The sequence below is a fragment of the Fonsecaea multimorphosa genome, assembly GCF_000836435.1.
Source record: "Fonsecaea multimorphosa CBS 102226 unplaced genomic scaffold supercont1.2, whole genome shotgun sequence".
NCBI classification, from domain to species: domain Eukaryota; kingdom Fungi; phylum Ascomycota; class Eurotiomycetes; order Chaetothyriales; family Herpotrichiellaceae; genus Fonsecaea; species Fonsecaea multimorphosa.
The window spans coordinates 1,074,613-1,091,896 of NW_015971636.1; the positions used below are offsets into that span (position 1 = coordinate 1,074,613).

Consider the following 17,284-nt stretch of genomic DNA (forward strand, 5'->3'; position numbering starts at 1 on the left):
CAAGATCCTCTTGCGAAACTTGTACATGTTTGCTAGAGTGTTCCAGAGGCTGTGGAGGGCTTGTAACACGATGAAGGGATGGAGAATGAGAGGAATGAAGGAATAACTGACCTGAAGCGCCTTGCGCGCCGGCATTGTCCCAGCCGCTCATGATGATTAACTTGATGATTTGACGATGATGCGATGGACCGGCAGATGGACAAAGATAGTAGCTTGCCAGCAGGGTGACGCAGAAGAGGGTGACGCAGAAAAGAACTGTGAAAGAAGGAAGGATCAAAATTAAACGAGTTCGTGTGGTAAAAAGGAATGGGAGAAGGAGGGAGGCGCGGAATCGCCAAGGTGAATCGTGTTGAAACGAGGAAGAACGATGCTCCTTTCTCGTGTCTCGACAAAGCAGCAATTCACCCGTGACAGGCCAAACTGCTGTCCTGAGGCCCTTTCTGTGATGATGCGTACGAGTTCATGACAATAGGACTACAGCCTGCGCTGCTTTCGGGCTTATTCTGAGCCAGGAAGCTGCTCAATTCGCAAGGGAATTTGGTATCATCCTTGCCAGTGCATCAAAGGGAGGAGATTTGTCCAACCTCAGTCAGTCCCAGTCTCTTTATACCTGCTCGCGAGCTGACATACACCTACAGGCTAGCAATGGACACATCTGCGTATTTGTGATCTCCAGACGCTTGCGTTGAATGGAGGAAGCAGCCTTCCATCCGCACATGGGACGGTGGAGGCTGTGGCACTGTTCGAGACCAAATTGAGACTGCTGCTGTTCAGACTCCCGCTCCGCATACTCGGAGCAGCATCCACATGCTGACGGAGCACCTCATGCAAGGGGAGATAAGTTTATTATGCATGGCTGCGAGCGATGATATGACAAGAGGTTGAGCGTTGGACATGGAGTTTGTTCTTTTCAGGGGCAGCGGAAGCATCTCGGATTTCTTAGCCGATGACGTGGAGAATGAAGCCATCCAGAGGGTGAGGCTTTGCTATCCATCATTGTCGTCAACAAGCACAACACGACCTTTGTTCTAGCGATTCTATCCTTCTTTGAACTAGGTCTTCTACTTCCTCAGGCAAGGACCTCTCATCGCAACTTGGGCCCGCTCCTCTTCTTAAGCAAGACAGATTTTTCACAACCAGCAGGTCCGCCCGCGAGATTTGCAGCCTCCGATTGTCCCACATTGCTTGCCGTTTTGCCAGTCGTCTGGAGAATTCCAGCGTCGTCAAAGAACATGCTAGGAAAAGAAGACATGTCAGGTATTCGACAGCATCGCATCGCGGCTCTGGAGCCTGGCTTTGTGGATATCCCGCCTAAAGACTTCTGCTTGCACTGCCGTCGAGATATCCAAGCGGAGCATGAGCCAAACGAGTTCGCTCTCGCCAAATCAGAACGCTACAAAGGCCGAAACATCCCCCTATAGCCTAGGTCGAAACTCCGTCTTCGCCATATCCCTCAAATCCTTCCGCAAAATCTTGCCGACCGCGTTTCGGGGGATCTGATCGAGATATACCACACCACCTCGCAGTTGCTTGTACGGCGCCGTCCTGCTCTTCACAAACTCCTTGATCTCTGCCTCCGAGATCTTGTTCTTATCGGCAACGACGTAGGCACGAGGGACTTCTGTCCCTTCTCCGGGCACGCCAATCACAGCCGCATCTTCGATTAAAGGATGCGAGATCAAGAGACCCTCGATCTCAGCTGGCGCCACTTGAATACCCTTGTACTTGATCAACTCCTTCTTTCTATCCGTGACATACCACAATCCGTTGCTTCGTTGCTGAAGAATGTCTCCGGTGCAGTACCAACCGTCGACAAAGGCCGCTTTGGTAGCTTCGGGATTTCTGTAATAACCCTTTGTCACCATGGGGCCTTTCACCCACAATTCGCCAGGTTGTCCCTCAGGCACATCGTTGCCGTCGTCGTCGACAAGCCTGAACATCGTATTTGGATGCATCACCCCAACACTGCCGGTATTATCCGACATTCCTCGAGGAAGGGTGCAAACGGACCCAGTAGTCTCGCTCATGCCGTATGTCCCGCCCATCTGAATCCCTGTTCGCTGACCAGCCGCGTTACAGAGATCGGCATCCATTGGCGCCGCACCACCAAGGCCGCTTTCCAAAGAGTCAAAATGGTCCGTGACGTCGGGGGATTTGGCGATTCGAGCCCAGATGGCAGGCACCGTGAAAAAAGCCGTGATCCTGTGCTGTCTGTTGTACTCGATGAATTTCTTCCACTCGTACTTACGCATCCAATAGCACTCCCCGCCAGCATATAGAGGGGAGACGAAGTAGCCGGCCACACCGGCAATATGGGCAGCCGGCAGATGGGCTATTGTTCGGAGTGGTGTGGGGGTCAACTCGCCCGTTAGGATTCGTGGAATTGCCCATTCTCGAGCTACTTGGGAAGCGATGACGATCTGAGATACCATCATCTTGTGTGAGAGCATCACAGCTTTGCGAGATCAGCTTGGATCGAGAAACCCTCTGGACTAGCCCTACCTTTGGGTACACCAGTCGTGCCGGACGAGTACAGCAAGTTGATGATGCTGTCCTCCAGCTCCTGCGGATCGGTGATTCGTTCCCACGTGAGGCGTTTATCCGTCCAGCAGTCAACCTTGCCGTCGGCCGATTTGAAACTCCAAGCACGGTAGGTAGAGTCTAGGATGAGCACGCGGTCGAGGCCCAAGCCGCAAGCCTTCGCTGCGTCGATGGCGACCGTGGCGAGGTCGGGACTGCAAATCACCAGCTTTGCGTCGCCCTGTTTGATCTGTCTGGCCAGTTCCGCGGGGGTAAAGGCATGGCTGGCACACGAAAAGATGCCCCCAGCGGCGATGGTGCCGTAGAACGCAATCGGTAACAAGATCTGCAGCGTCGAAAAGCCCACGACCACATCCTTGGAGTGGCCCGCGGCCCCGATGCCGTAGATGTGGCGCAAGCTGTGGGCAAAGTTCTCGGTCAAGACCCTGGCGTGCTTTTTGTCGATGTAGTTTGCCGTGTTGGCGGCGTCTATGTGCACCTTTGAATCTTCCTGTGAAAGGGCATATTGATTGGGATCTTCACCACCCGCCGCCACATTAGCATTTGATCTCGCGGGTTATACAGCATCAGTACGACAATGACTACAATCCACCAAGAAAGAAAAGGTCTTGGACGAACCGAAAAGAATCGACAAGAGATCAAGACTGGGGTATGAATAGTATCTTGGAGCATAGTATATCTTGGGAGCCATTCTCGCAGGCGTGACACCGTAGTAGAAGAAGAAGCGGCGGCGGCGAGGAGGTAAGGACAATTCAGTCTCGGTCGACAACCCCGAAGTATACGATGCTGATGATCCGATCTCTCAGGTAGGTCTTGGAAATCTTTTTGTCCCGTATGGAAAAGGTTGTGTGTGTGAGTGTATGTGTGAGAGAGGGTATGTCTACCAAGCTTGGATTCAACGGACACGAAAGCTTTGACTCTTGCAAGATACCAACTCGGTATCAACCATCTACTTGTCCTACCTACCTATCGAATTGACCCCCTACCCGTGTCCCATCCAGTTAGCCTCGCTACACGGTGGGTGACGGGTGTGGGCTCTACCGAGGTCATGACCGAGGCTGTCGTGGGCTGTCCACATTCATCCCGCTCACCTAATGTGCTACTACTATGAGAGCGGAAAACTGAACCTTTGCCGGCGGCAATCCCAAGGCAAAAAAGAGCGGGGTCGGCTGGCCGTGCCATTCCTTTAGAAAAAGTGCCGTCCAGTTCCGGTGGGCTGGGAAAGCGAAATCCCACGACATGTTCACACCAATACACCAATACACCCATGCATGCATTCATTGATTCATTGATTTCACCCCCCTTCATTGATTGCGACATACTGTACCGGCGGGATATAATGTAACGATGCACGCCCATCTTCGCCGACACGAAAATGGCCTTGCGTTTTTCGACTTGGACCCCAGCGCCTGGTGGTTCGAGGTCCCGACTTTCCACGCCAGGTGCGTTCGGGCCGAATCCAGCTGGCCCCGACGCTGTCTGTCCCTTCGACGCTGCAATAGTGCGTAGCCCGAAAAAAAGTGGCTGGAAGGGGGAGCTTCGGTGTGAGTAGTGGGTGTCACGATATCTGGTTCATCTGGTGTCAGGAACTAGAAAGCCTTGTGCCTTGCCGTGCACATCTTGTCGCGTTATATATCAGAATCCCTCTGGAGCCCGTAGCCGCGGACGGAACGGGGCTTGGGTCAAAGCTTTCAACGTCGTTGAACGAGACCGAGACTCTTTTCATAGTGTCGATTTACCGCAAGGCGATTTTGGCCTCAAGAAAGGTATGGTACAGTACATGCTAACCAAATGAACATCAGCTTTGAAAGGCTGAAGAAGGGGGGTGGTGGGAATGATTCTTTGTTCGGCGCTTGTGGGTCGGCATGTGCGGCAAGGGATTCACTATATCTACTCGGTACGGGGTATAGAGAAGAGGGTTTACAATATACAGTAATCTTCAAGGCTGCGCCTCTAAACGGAACACTCAAAGGGCGACTAGTCATCCACATGAAGCATGGACCATGGAGCATTGTTTGTCTGGGTGTTCTTGAAATCTCATTTTCGCTCAAATCGTCTCGAGGGTCTCAAGGCTGTCAATTCCAACTATCTCCTCCCCCCAAGAGCCCTCCCAAAAAGCCACCCTTCTTAGCCTTGGCCGCCACAGCCTTCTTCTTCGCAACCCCAGCTCGCTGCCTCATCTTCTCCTCGCGCATGGTCGGTCTGTAATTGACCGCGTTTCGTCGACTGCCCGATCCTTTCCTGACAAACTCCTTCTCCTCGCTGGCTCTGCCTCGCTCCGTAGTTTTGTTGATGGTCACCACACCCGTGGCAGATACATTCTCATCCGCCCGGCCAGCCATGCCAGCCTTGCTGCCCAAGCTTGAGTTCGTGGTCGCGCGGCGCAATAGGCTGGGGACCTTGTTGAATGAGCCGGTCACAGAGCTGGTCGCGCTGAAGAATGCCATTTTGGTATTATTGCCCGACGACCCCGAAGAAGAAGACGATCCTTGACGGAGCATGCTCAGGCGGTTGACGACATTGGTGGTCCTCTGTGCAGTCCGCCGTTCCGAGAACGGGGCTCGAGGTAAAGCGGGCTTCTTGAATGCTTCTCCCTCGGCATTATTGCCATGCTCACCTGCACCATCGTCAACTATAAAATCACCAAGATCGTCCGCTTCCTCGGCATTCTCATCCGCCGTAGCGGAGTGCAGATGTCGATCGAGATCCACGTATGCCTCGGGCTCGTCCTCCGAATCCGAAAGACCAAGATCGATGATCCCTGCTTGTGAATCGGGCTCCTCGATGAGGAACGATACAGATTCTCGAATCTCTGCCAGATTGCCAGGCCTTCTGTTGTGAAGAGCATTGGAAATTCGACTTGATCGCCCAGCTTGATTCAGCTTCGATAATGCTGTGATGGCGAGCGGTCGGGCACCGCCCATTCCTGGGAGCTGAGCCATCCGTTCTTTACCGTCACCATCCTCATTCTGCTGCGAGCTTTGACTGTCCTTCACCTGAGAATCGCCCTCGCCAGGAGTCTCCGAGGGAAAGAAGTCATCTTCGCCGTCATCGCTGTCTGGCCGATCCTCAATACTTCGTAGGAATGCCTCCTTCTTCTTGTCTTCCGCAATCTTGCCAACGGCTTCGTCCTTCAGTAGTTCTCGACGCATTTTGGCGAACTCTCTTCTTTTTGCCTCTCTTCTTCTAACTGCGGCATCTTCTTCGTCCGAGAGGTCAAGATCGTCGTTACCACGCTTCCGCCGCAGTGCACCCGTCGTGATGTCCTTCAGCAACTTGGAAACGGCTGCTTCGTCCTGCTGACGTTCACGATCTGCAAAGAGCTTCGCCAGTTGGGCTGCATCGCCGACACCGACCTCCGTATCTTCATCAATCATTCTGCGGTCTTCTTCGTTTTCTTCTTCGTTCACCTCATCATCGCTCGCTCCTCCAAGGCCAGCATACTCATCCTCAGATTCTTCTGCAGCTTCGTCAACGGCCTCTCTCGCGCGTGACTTTGCTTTGTCGTAGACTTCGCGAGACCTCTGTTTGGCTGCTCTTTGCATGATGTCAAAAGCCGATGGATCCTTCGCGTCGGTCGACTCCTCATCCGACTCATCAAGATTCACATGCCCACGCATGAGCCTTGCCTTTCTTTGCATAATGGGGCTGTTTTGCACATTGGGGAATACAACGGTATCTACAGTTGAGTGCGGTGCTTGCTGCAGGGGAGTGTCAGTAGCAAAGCGATTTCCCAGGAACGGACTCAGTTCGTAGCCCGCATCCTGTGTCGGTTCGAAATGCGCCTGGGAAGGAGTAAAGTCCACGCCATGCAGCACCGAATGATTCGCTGGCGATTGTGTCACTGCTTGAGACGCGGAGAACGACAGGTTGATATCCAGGGGCTGCGTCTGAGAAGCTGGCTGACTGTCGGTGATCATATCGACCGAATCTAGACGGTAAAGTTTTGGCACCATTGCAATGTTAGGCGACGGCAGGTCCGCGGTCATGGTGAGACTGTCTTGTTCTTGGGTGTTCCCTTTAGCCTGACTTTGGGAATCTGCCATTGTAGCGGCAAACGCCTGCGTTAGCCCGATCGGAAGGTCGTCTGACATCTGCAGACCTGGAATCTGTTTCCTCGCCGAGCGAGATATGGATAAGGGGGTCTTCGCAGGCGCAGGAAGCTGTGGAGATCGTAGTGCTGCAGGGAGGACATCTTCATCCTCGTCGTCGCTGACTATACGGGTAGTTCGGCTTTTTCGTGGCATGGGATCAGCTTGTGAAACGCGTTCTTCTACTCCAACATCCAAATGCTCGTCTTCTTCAACGGAATCGGCGTCTGAGGGCGATGACTCTGCGGAATCCTGTTCTTCAGCTTGATTGTCGAAAAGATTGGCCTGCAGATCTTCAGGTTCTTCATCATCCTCTTTCTCCTCTTCTTCCTTCTCCGCCTCCCCTTCCTCATCGTCATCATGATGCTCCAGATCACTCTCGTCTTCCTCCCCGGAGTCCACGTCCAGGTCACCATCTTCGTCTTCAGCAAAATCTTCGTCGTCACTTTCATCGTCATCGTCCAGGTTGTCCTTGTTGTAAGTACCGTCCTTTTTCGCAAGAGCCTTTTCGCGCTTCTGAATCTCCACAGCTTCTTGCCGCGCTCGCTCCAAAAGATCTTCCACCTCCTGCTGTTCGCGCTCTCTCTCCTCTGCCGTCTGCACCACCACTCCTTTGGCCTTTAATTCTTCGATCCTCTGGTTTCTTTCCTGCCGTGCTTGCACCCGAGCTGCCCTCCTTAATGATGCTTCCATTTCGGCTGCGTTCATGGAATGCTTGAGATCGTCACCTATTAGATTTGCAAGCGAACGCAATGCCAGGTGTGACGGAGCCTCCTTGGCTTTTCGCGAGGGTAAATGCTCGAACGCCGCATATTTGCGCATGTCGCCACGAGACATGACCACTTCGAGATCAGAATCAGTATCATCACTGTCCGACACGGTCGTCGCGGCCAGTGGGATCTTGGATCGGATCGACTTGTCCAAGGGCTTGACAGTAGGTTTCAGTGGCTGCTCATCCATTGTGTCGGCGCGAAGCACCATCAATGTGCGCGCTTCTTGTCCCGTGGGGTCGACAGAAGGTGCTCTTCCCTTGCCCTTGTTAGTTTCTTCGACGGCGACCTCCTTTTGGTGGTTGACTACTTCTCCTGAGACTGGGCTTGTAGGAGGGGTATCGTGGATATTGTCCCCTTCATTATCTGACGCAGCTCTGGAGCTACTGGTAGGACTGTGCTCGCTGCCTCGCGCAAAGGTGGGTCTGGCGACGGCAAAATTAAACCGAGCCAACAAGCTGTCCTTTGTTATTTTCTTCTTTGTCCGCGCTTGATGTGCAAGTTGCATGTTTCGACTCATCCTCTGGGTCTCGCGATTCATTTCTTCAATGGCCTTCTTGCTGGCCTTTCGTGTCGGTCGTGCGTGTCTTGACAGCTTCTTGCCCCCACCTTCCTCAGAGGCATCGCTCTCCTCCGTGTCATCTGCCGGACTCGACCCACGGATCCTACGTTGTTCTGTTTCCTGGGATTTCAGGCTTTCAGCACGGGCAGCTTGCTTGGCTCTTTCTTCTGCTTCTTTTTCAAGCCGCTGCTGTCTGTGCTTCTCGACGAGGGCGAGGAACTTCGACTTATTCTCCTTAGGAGATGGAAAGAACAGAGGAGAAGGTGATCGTTGTGAGGGCGTACCCGTCGGGTTTGTATTTGAAGGGCGCCGTTCTGCGAAGAGGTCATCCTCTTCTGGGTCGTCTGAGTCCTCATCGAGCTGGTCAACATCTAGGCGGGAAAATTGTTGAGGCGTGGCTTGCTCATGATCATGCTGAGAATGAGCAGTTGGATCGGAGTTACTGTTGCTCATAAACCGGGGTCGCCGTGGTGCTAAGATGTCATCGTCATCCGAATCGTCCGAGGCATTCTCCAGCTTGTCCTTGTCGGCCCCAGTGACATCGTCGGGAGCAGGAGCCTGCTGAAGTTGTTGGCCATGGGTAGGAGTAGCCGTATCAGATTCGGAATCGTCGAACTGTGCAAGCAAAGCCCGAACTTTTCGCGTTGGAGTCAAGATATTTGAGGTTACGCTCGTGGGTGAGCCAGCGGCAGAAGGCGAACTTGTTGCTGAAGACATCTCGATCGTACACAAAGCGTATAATTCGTGGCCTAGCTGTCTAACATGCTGAAATATCAATACCTTGTTCGACTTTGGTCGAGTGAGTACAGTCAGTCCATCGCATTGGCGAGGAACGCTTTGGTTAGAACTTAGCTGGGGCGCGTCGCGTGCCAGCCCCAAAGAACGCGTGACGTCAATGCTCGGGGCGGGACTGGAGGGCGTGCTAGGCGTGCTAGGCCCAAAGAGTGCAATGGTGATTCGTATTTCCACATCCGTGCACAAAGCGAGGACCTCGAGTGTCTCGAGTCTGAGATGCACTCACCCAGCACTCGACCCTATCAAGATTCGTAAGCCAGTGCTCGACAAATCCTAACGATATTGTCCGAATAGCAGCCTGACACCTCTTCCCTCACTCGTTTCGTTCAACTGGAAGCGCAGAGTTCCGCATCTCACTGCACTTCTCAGCATCATGCCTGATATCGAAGCTCTGCGGACAGAATGGAGGACATTATATTCTAAGACCCTCCCCCAAATGGCGAAATCTAGAGATCCCGCTCAAACTGTATGGCCTGTGACTCTTGACCACTGCTTTGCCCGCATCATTCTCGACCGCGTAGTAGGCAATGGTCAACAACAATGGGACATGGTAATACAGAAACCAGCTATAAGGAACATGAACGAGCACCAATTACGGGATGCCATCGCACTAGGGGAGAGGATCCGAGCTGGACAAATCAACCTTTCTAGCTTAGACGAGGCGAGCCTACTATGCAGAGGCAAGAACGAAAGGAAATACGCTAAAACAACTGCCAGTGACTCGGAGGCGGAAGCGCAAAGTCCTCACCCAGGCAAGTCAGGGTTAACTAATGCTGGTTGTAAACGAACCATAGGAGAGCTTGATCCTCCTGCCCAATCATCAACAACAAAGAACAGAAAGACGGAGAAACACCAGTCAACTCTCAATTTTTGGCGGGCTGAGGCTTCAACGAAAGTGGGTAGCACTTCGAACCTTGCAGAGGGGAACAGAACGTTAGCAAAGGCGATTCAAGCAGACGAAGACGAGATGAAGCGAACTTTACGTCGTATCCATGCCCATCCCTCACTAAGTGCGTATCGAAAGAAGCTCTATGCTACCCTTCTTTCTGTCCCACGTGGACGCTACACGACCTACGCTGCAATTTCTGATTATCTCAAGTCTTCAGCCCGTGCGGTTGGGAATGGGATGCGCAACAACCCTTTTGCTCCTGCCGTACCATGTCACCGTGTTTTAGCAGCAGATGGGAGTATTGGCGGATTTCAAGGTGACTGGGGAAGGGACGGGAAATACGCCTCCAAGAAGGTTGAACTACTTCGGAGCGAAGGAGTCAAATTCGATGGACGTGGAAAGGTCCTCGGTGAGCCATTTCGGGACTTTGAACAAGTGAGGCAGGTCGAGGACGGCATCATGTGGAACGACAACGGAGAGAGTGTTAGGCCAGGGCAACCACAACCCACTACCAGCTTTTAAAACCCTTGCCTGACACCATTACCTTTACCTACCACCGCACCGTTTATGCAACATCATACACAATATCTTAAAGTCAGTCTCACAACTGCTAACAGACCAGTCTGGCTCTACGCCATGCCATTCGCAACCGACTTTGCCCATCCAGACTGAGTGAAACCCAAAATTCAGGGAAAACTCGTTGTGGCTTGTGCTTGTGTGGGACTGTGGATGGGCCAGAGGACTCTGAAATGATGAGGACCTACAGTGAGACATAAATCTCCTGCCAACATTGTCCAGCACTGTCCACCCTCTCCGAGCATCAGTTACACGTCACCCAATATGACTTCCGGATCGCGGAGCATTCGGACCACTCTCGGCATCTTGACCATGGAAGACATAGTTCGATATACACACTCGATTGTGCGGCCAAGTCAAGACGACTGTTCCAGTCGGGTCGATGTCTTTTCCAAGCTGCCTGATGAGATCCTCGCAATGATTCTGTCCCCGATCATCACGCCGCGCATCTATCTGGACCACCCAACCTGTCGAAACATTCTACGCAGCCCCGCAAATCTTAGACTAGTGTGTCGTCGGTTTCGAACTCTGATCGATGAGCTGATGATCAAGACTCCTCTCCGGGATATCATGGTGACAGGTGGTATTTACGGCGACTTCGCCGACATGTCGACCGTATATCGAGAATATCGGGATAGTCTTTGGATGAGACTTTCCAGAGTGAGCGTCGGTGAAATTCCATTCACGGCGGTCGTGCACTTTCGACCGTGTCTTACTATGATTGATTCTGTGCACTGGTTTCGAAACAACTCGATGGCTGCGCTGTCTTGGGACGATTTGGCCCCGCAAAGAGCCATAACAGCCCACGTTAAGGTAGCACTTATCCTTTCCCGGGTCATTCGCGAGATCATCAACAGACGAAATTTGGGAGACCATGAAGTCACTTTGGCCTTGATTTTTCATGAGATCGATGGGACATGGTTTCAAGGGCAGCAGTATGTGGAGGAGAGGCACCGCCATCCGGCCTTCATGCCTTTTGTGAGTACCCTTTTCCCGCATCAAAGACATCCAGTATAGATTTAAACTGATAGATGCTTCCAGTGGGGCTCAAAAGCCATGCAGTCAATCCTGAGGGAGTGGCGATGGATTTTCAGACGCCCTCCCAAGAATTACGCTCGCAATGTCCAAGTCGTCCTCCCAAATGTCGCCTGGGCGTCAAATTCAAATTCCTTAAGTGAGCAGGAAGCGGCCAATATGTGCGTTCGCGACCTCTGTCAAGCTTGGTCACCAGAAAACGATCCGGCAGATGTCGGGGGCCAACCTGTGAATTCACTTGGAAGTCAGACTCAGGACAGAAATATGATTTGCCTACCTGGGTTCTCGAGTCCCGTCGACTTTCCCGAAGACCCGCTCTATACAAAGTGGCTGGGAATGTTGCCTGAGACTGCAGAAGCTGCGGAGATCTTCTGCTTCACAATTCGTGGGTTAGTGATAGGCACGGAGAGGGATGGCCGAACATCTGTTCTAAAGCGTACGCCGCCCTTGAAGCCCATTGAGTCTTCACAAGACCCAGTTGCCCAGGCTGAAGAGATCGAGAAGGCACGTCAGCACCTTGCGGTGCGATTGAGCAGAAAAGTGGAACCACCCTGGGTGCCACCCGTGTCCACGAATCAATGAAGGTTGTGCCAAATTCTTCGTACAGGGAGCGGCCTTTTTACGAATGTTGGACATGGGCGAGGATAGCGATGGAGGAAAGATAGGATAGAGGAATGGAAACGCCTCAAGATGATTGTCCTGGGGGGATATATGAATCCATCCATAGCGAGAACGGCAAGAGGGTATCATATTCATAGGCCACCAACTTGTAACGTGGCGATAGAGGAGCCCTCGGTAGGTGCACGGCCGTACTCTTCAACAGATACAACATTATCAGTGAGCTGCATTATGTGCCGCGAAGCCAGGCCAGTGAACTGCCCAAACAATCCCCTCTTTTCGCAAAGCCCGGAGGACAGGTGTAACTGGTGATGCTGCCTTTGAGTTGGTGTGATGGGGCCATTCCGGTTTCTGAAACAGGGTCGTGGTTAATGTTCTGCCTAGCTGGACTGACATCGCTTATGTCGATCATACACCGATACCTTCTGTATCACACAGGACACCTCATGGCAAAGATGCCGTCCTCTATGGAAGCGGCTGCAACTCGGAATATCCAACTTTTATTCCGCTGCGGTCACGGTGTCTGAGTGAACTGTGCTGTATGCTCAATCGAACCGATGTGTCAGAGCTTCCTCCATTTTAAGCGACCCTCCAGAGACACAAAATGTAGATATTTCGCCGCTATAGAGGAGCCGCAGCCGCGACGGCACCAGTTCCCTTGAATGCAGCCTTGTTGGTCACGACGATCTCGACCGGGTATTTCCATTCCATGAACTGTTTCCAGCCTGTATTTCTCAATTAGCATCCCTCACGAGAATAACAATCTGTGCGCCCCATGGGCATCCAAAGTGGTATGCCCCGGATACAATATCACATACCCCAGTAGGCGAATTTCCTCCCAAAATATTTCCCGACGTAGGGGACAATCACCATGGACAACAGCAACTCCAGCTGCTGCAAGCTCTCTTTCCACTCTCGCTCTGCGTCCGACTCTGAGTATTCTTCCTCCTCGCTCACAGTGACTTCGTCCGAGTCGGGTTCGGAAGGTAGCGAGTCGACGTCGTTGTTGTCGTCGCCGCTGGAGGGAGGTTCAATGAAGGAAGCAGCTGTACCATCTGTTTCGGACATGTTGGCGACGGAATGGGATGGATTGGGAATGGGTAGTGACGCCTTCAGCCAAGGACAGGCCGCTCGGAAAAGAAGCTTAGGACGAAATCATAGCAGCTGTCGTCCACCAGATGGGATTGAATCAATAAACTGGATTGCCTGCGTGGACAGTGATCAATGACCAACGAAGTGGATGGACGAATGAAAGTCGGCGAGGCTACTAGGAACCAATACGGTTTTGTCTGACAAAATCGCTCCGCGTGTCAAATAGTAGGAGATTTGTCAGACAATAGGGAATTCGTGGCACGTGCCATGCGTCACTACACGTCTGTGACCTGTTTGACTCATTATCGTCCGCATTATTTGGAAGAGAAAATCCCCGAGTTCACACTCCTCGATTCCCACAACTTCCTGAACCTTCTCCCGCAGTTTAGAGAACAGACAAAGACGAACCGAGCATACAGATATCTTCTTCTCATCGACAACACACTCAAGCAACACGAATCATGGCCGAAGTTGTACGTAACGCCACACAAATCCCCACCTCGCACGCAGATGCCTCCTCAGTCGGGGAACCCAATCTGAAACCTCATGCACCTCGCCCCACAAGCAGGAAGAATTCAGATAACATGACTACTACTGACACACCCTCTCCTCCTCTACAGGAACAACAACCTCAACCGATCCCGCATCGAAAACCTCGCAAATCGGTCGCATTCAGCGGCGACAGCACCATCATGGATGAAAATGGCGAGATCTCAGAGGCCCCCCTGTCCGGCGCGGAGGACAAGGTCACGGCAGAGAAACACTCATCACGTATGGACAACACCGCCACAGCAATATCAAGAAAGAGCAAACCAAAACTGACACCTCGTGAATCTATAGCGCCCGATGACCAAGCCGTCGATGAAATGACGGACATGTTCGCCGGTCTCAACAAGAAAAAGAAGAAGTCGACAAAAACGAAAACGGAGGACAAGGAGGATGGCGAGGCGGCCGCCGCTGCTGCTCCTGGGACCGGTGCTGACGGCGACTTCGACGCCTCCGCTCTGAAGAAGAAGAAAAAGAAGACGACCAAACCCAAGACGGAGGGAGAGGACTTTGCCGAGAAGCTCGCCCGCGCTGGCCTAGCGGCGGACGCAACGACTGACGAAAAAGAGGAAGCCGCAGGACAGGAACAGGCAGGAGATATGACCCAGGGAACAGGAATTTGGGCTCACGACGCCACATCCCCGATCTCGTACGAACTTCTCCTGACACGGTTCTTCCACCTCGTCAACGAACACAATCCGGACATTTTGTCGTCTGGAAGCAAATCATACAAGATTCCACCCCCGCAGTGTCTACGAGAAGGCAACAAGAAGACCATCTTCGCCAACATCGCCGAGATCTGTAAGCGAATGAACCGCAACGACGAGCACGTCACGCAGTTCCTGTTCGCCGAATTGGGAACGAGCGGGTCCGTCGACGGCTCCAAGAGATTGGTCATCAAGGGCCGATTCCAGCAGAAACAGATCGAGAACGTCCTGAGACGGTATATCGTCGAATACGTGACTTGCAAGACCTGCCGATCCCCCAACACGGAGCTGAGCAAGGGTGAGAATCGGCTGTACTTTGTCACGTGTAAGTCGTGTGGCAGCAGACGGTCGGTCACGGCCATCAAGAGCGGTTTCACGGCTCAAGTGGGCAAGAGAAAGAGGCTCAATGGTTAAGCCTGGAATTTTGAGAATCTGGGGTAAGGGGGGGAGGAAGCGGATTCAGTTCGTTTCCGCGCAACGGAGGGAATGGGCATGGCGTTGGAGAAAAAAAGATATGACTTCAAGTTGAAAATAGGCGATGAGCAGACCCCGAAAATGGAAAACGAACTTGATATGCATGGAGCACGCAGAGATTACAAGCATAACGCTCACATGAAGACCAACGCCTGATGCGCTACTATTATTCGAAAATGTCCTTTCCCCCCCCCTTTTCATACGTCCTTGTGCGAGCTCCCACTCATGTACGCCGCAAAGGCAGCTTGGTTCCGTGTCTGCATGTAGACCGTCCCGGGACCTGTGAACTTACATATCAAGCCTTCGCCGGAGCTGATGCCGGAGATGATACCTCCGGAGGCGACGCGTTCGAGGACGTACTTGCAGTTCCAGGCGACGAGGTGGCCGTTGTCGATGATGTACTTTTCGCCGTCGACGAGCTAAAAAATCAGATCGCGGGTTAGAATTGGATTACTTTTTTCGTTCCGGGGGGGATTTCTCTCCAGGTATGATGAGTAATTGGGACTCACATCTTTCTTCAGCACCGCTCCAAAGGTCGACATCCACAGGATGCCAATGCCGGAAATCTTGTAGACAAAGAGACCCTCGCCGGAGAACATGGCTTTGCTGATTGACTGACTTTTATACTCTTTCACCACTCCCTGCGTGCAGGCTAGAAACGCATCGCGCCCGACGCTCCACGTCTCGTGCCCCGCGAGTCGCAGGATCGAAATGTCCCCCAGTGTACTCGGCGCGAGTAACACCTCCCCAGGCCCGGTAAATGTCGAATGTGCCATTTCTCCGCCAATCAACAATTTCTTGACGCTGAACTTGATATTTCCTTTCAACATCACTGAAGGGCTCATTGCGATCATGACTCCCGGTTTCGCTGTAATGGGGCACCCCATGGCCAACTGTATGGTCAAGAGGGAATTTGTGTCGCGGTGTGAGATACGGTACGAGCCGCCGTTGAATGTCCCCACGTCGTCCTGTGTCGTAGCTTGGACACCCACGAATTGCCCTCCCTGAGGAACCCCGACAAGTGTGGGCCCTTCCGGCACTTTCATTACGTTGGCCATCTCCTTGGTAAGTTTCTGTAGACGAGGGGACGTGACCTTTTCGTCAGCTTCGTCGATAGAGGTTGTCGGGCCATTGTACGAAGGCTGTCGATTGTGAATTGAGGCATGATCGAAGGTGGTTTTGTAAGCAGGTGCGGAGGCAGGGATAGTAGAGTAGTTGAATGGTCGTTGAGCGGTAGGTTGCTGGATGGGAGGAGGTGAAGGGGTCTGCGCTGCTAGATGGGATGCGGGCGGGGGAGGATATGAGGCATTCTGCATAGACGGCGACGGCAATGATGGAGGCGGAGGGAAGAAACTCGGAGGCGGAGACTGTTGGCTAGGAGGAGGTGGAAATGATGCTAAATCAGGTCAGCCTCGTGAAGGACTCAGGGAGCAGGTATTCTTCAATGCCGTACGATGGCCATTGGAAGGTGGCGCTAGAAGCCCGGTTAGCGATTCTTCAGGTTCGGAGCACAGTGGATGGACTCGTACGAGGAAAATAGCCTCCTTGCGGCTGTCCTGAACCGGGAAGGGGATAGGACATGACGACGATAGTTGTAGGGGGTAAGAACGAAATGCGAAAGCAGCTCGCTGAAATCAATAACACAGCAAAGAACTTTGCAAGCAGACAGTGAATAGGACGCGAAGCTCAACTTTGGCGCAACAACCAAGGAGGTCGATTAAGTGGTGTACAAGTCACTTCATCTGGTGTTGGAAGTCTTTGGTCGATGGCGCAGCGACTTGAGATGCCGACAATGTATATATATAGAGAACATGATCAGCAAAGAAAAACGACGGGAGGTGAGCAGTTAGCCGCCATGGTCCATTCATCGGGCGGCTTCTCCATCTCACCAGCAAGGACATGCTTGGTTGATCTTGGTGTTGCAAAGACGAAGCCATGTGGTTGGTTGGAGGAGGTTTCGTTTGGGCGCCTAGACAGCGAGGGGCATTGGCGCGTCGGGAGCCGATGGCAGAGGCGGGCGAAGGCAAGCATTGCCCCGCAATCGCGAGACCTTCTCGTTATAATTAGGGGGGAACTGAGAGAGAACTTACCTAGCGAGCTAGGTACCCTAACAGCCTGACGCCCAAATAGCACCCACTGGCACCTTAACCACTCCCTCTCGTCAGACCTGCCAGGTATTCGTAGACCCTTGAATCGAACCTACCTAGGTACCTAGCTCGCTAGGTAGGTACTCGTATGTCGCATGTTGCCCAATCCGCCTGCAGGTGGGTACCTACCTAGATAGCTTTGCAAGGTATGAAGGCAGTGAGTATTTCCGCACTGAGCTGTGAGTCGGCATCTTTTTATAAGCCGCAAGGACTCCGTACTGTGTTCATCTTGACAGTGGCCATCGCAACATGTGTGCCCAGGTGTTGATGGACATAAATGACCAGTCAAGTGCCACGAACTGGAAGCCAAGGCAGACAGTTTCTGTGAAGTGAGGGCCATTGTCCACGCGGTGTCCCCAGTGTTCGTATGTGTGAAAGAAGAACGAGATATGGTCTGATCACTGTGATCAGAAATTGTTCAATGAGGATACCGAAGCCCAG

The 17,284-nt window shown here is 52.6% G+C and overlaps 7 protein-coding genes across 7 annotated transcripts; 3 read left to right on the plus strand and 4 right to left on the minus strand.

Annotated features, from left to right (window-relative positions):
• Nucleotides 1-1,415: 1,415 nt before the first annotated feature.
• Nucleotides 1,416-3,232, minus strand: Z520_01319 (uncharacterized protein; the record flags this gene model as incomplete). The annotated part of the gene is made up of 3 exons (XM_016771837.1): nt 1,416-2,455; nt 2,503-3,057; nt 3,160-3,232. 3 exons carry the CDS (start codon nt 3,230-3,232, stop codon nt 1,416-1,418), a joined length of 1,668 nt encoding a protein of 555 aa, XP_016636976.1.
• A 1,384-nt stretch (nt 3,233-4,616) lies between these two features.
• Z520_01320 (uncharacterized protein) lies at nt 4,617-8,681 on the minus strand (the record flags this gene model as incomplete). Its single annotated transcript, XM_016771838.1, has 1 exon — nt 4,617-8,681. The coding sequence occupies one exon, from the start codon at nt 8,679-8,681 to the stop codon at nt 4,617-4,619; it is 4,065 nt and encodes a 1,354-aa protein (XP_016636977.1).
• A 451-nt stretch (nt 8,682-9,132) lies between these two features.
• Nucleotides 9,133-10,170, plus strand: Z520_01321 (uncharacterized protein; the record flags this gene model as incomplete). The annotated part of the gene is made up of 1 exon (XM_016771839.1): nt 9,133-10,170. The coding sequence occupies one exon, from the start codon at nt 9,133-9,135 to the stop codon at nt 10,168-10,170; it is 1,038 nt and encodes a 345-aa protein (XP_016636978.1).
• Nucleotides 10,171-10,488: 318 nt separating this feature from the next.
• Nucleotides 10,489-11,841, plus strand: Z520_01322 (uncharacterized protein; the record flags this gene model as incomplete). The annotated part of the gene is made up of 2 exons (XM_016771840.1): nt 10,489-11,202; nt 11,266-11,841. The coding sequence occupies 2 exons, from the start codon at nt 10,489-10,491 to the stop codon at nt 11,839-11,841; spliced, it is 1,290 nt and encodes a 429-aa protein (XP_016636979.1).
• Nucleotides 11,842-12,498: 657 nt separating this feature from the next.
• On the minus strand, nt 12,499-12,945 carry Z520_01323 (uncharacterized protein; the record flags this gene model as incomplete). Its single annotated transcript, XM_016771841.1, has 2 exons — nt 12,499-12,602; nt 12,696-12,945. The coding sequence occupies 2 exons, from the start codon at nt 12,943-12,945 to the stop codon at nt 12,499-12,501; spliced, it is 354 nt and encodes a 117-aa protein (XP_016636980.1).
• Nucleotides 12,946-13,430: 485 nt separating this feature from the next.
• Nucleotides 13,431-14,636, plus strand: Z520_01324 (uncharacterized protein; the record flags this gene model as incomplete). Its single annotated transcript, XM_016771842.1, has 2 exons — nt 13,431-13,740; nt 13,810-14,636. The coding sequence occupies 2 exons, from the start codon at nt 13,431-13,433 to the stop codon at nt 14,634-14,636; spliced, it is 1,137 nt and encodes a 378-aa protein (XP_016636981.1).
• Nucleotides 14,637-14,893: 257 nt separating this feature from the next.
• On the minus strand, nt 14,894-16,012 carry Z520_01325 (uncharacterized protein; the record flags this gene model as incomplete). Its single annotated transcript, XM_016771843.1, has 2 exons — nt 14,894-15,115; nt 15,206-16,012. The coding sequence occupies 2 exons, from the start codon at nt 16,010-16,012 to the stop codon at nt 14,894-14,896; spliced, it is 1,029 nt and encodes a 342-aa protein (XP_016636982.1).
• Between the last annotated feature and the right edge of the window lie 1,272 nt (nt 16,013-17,284).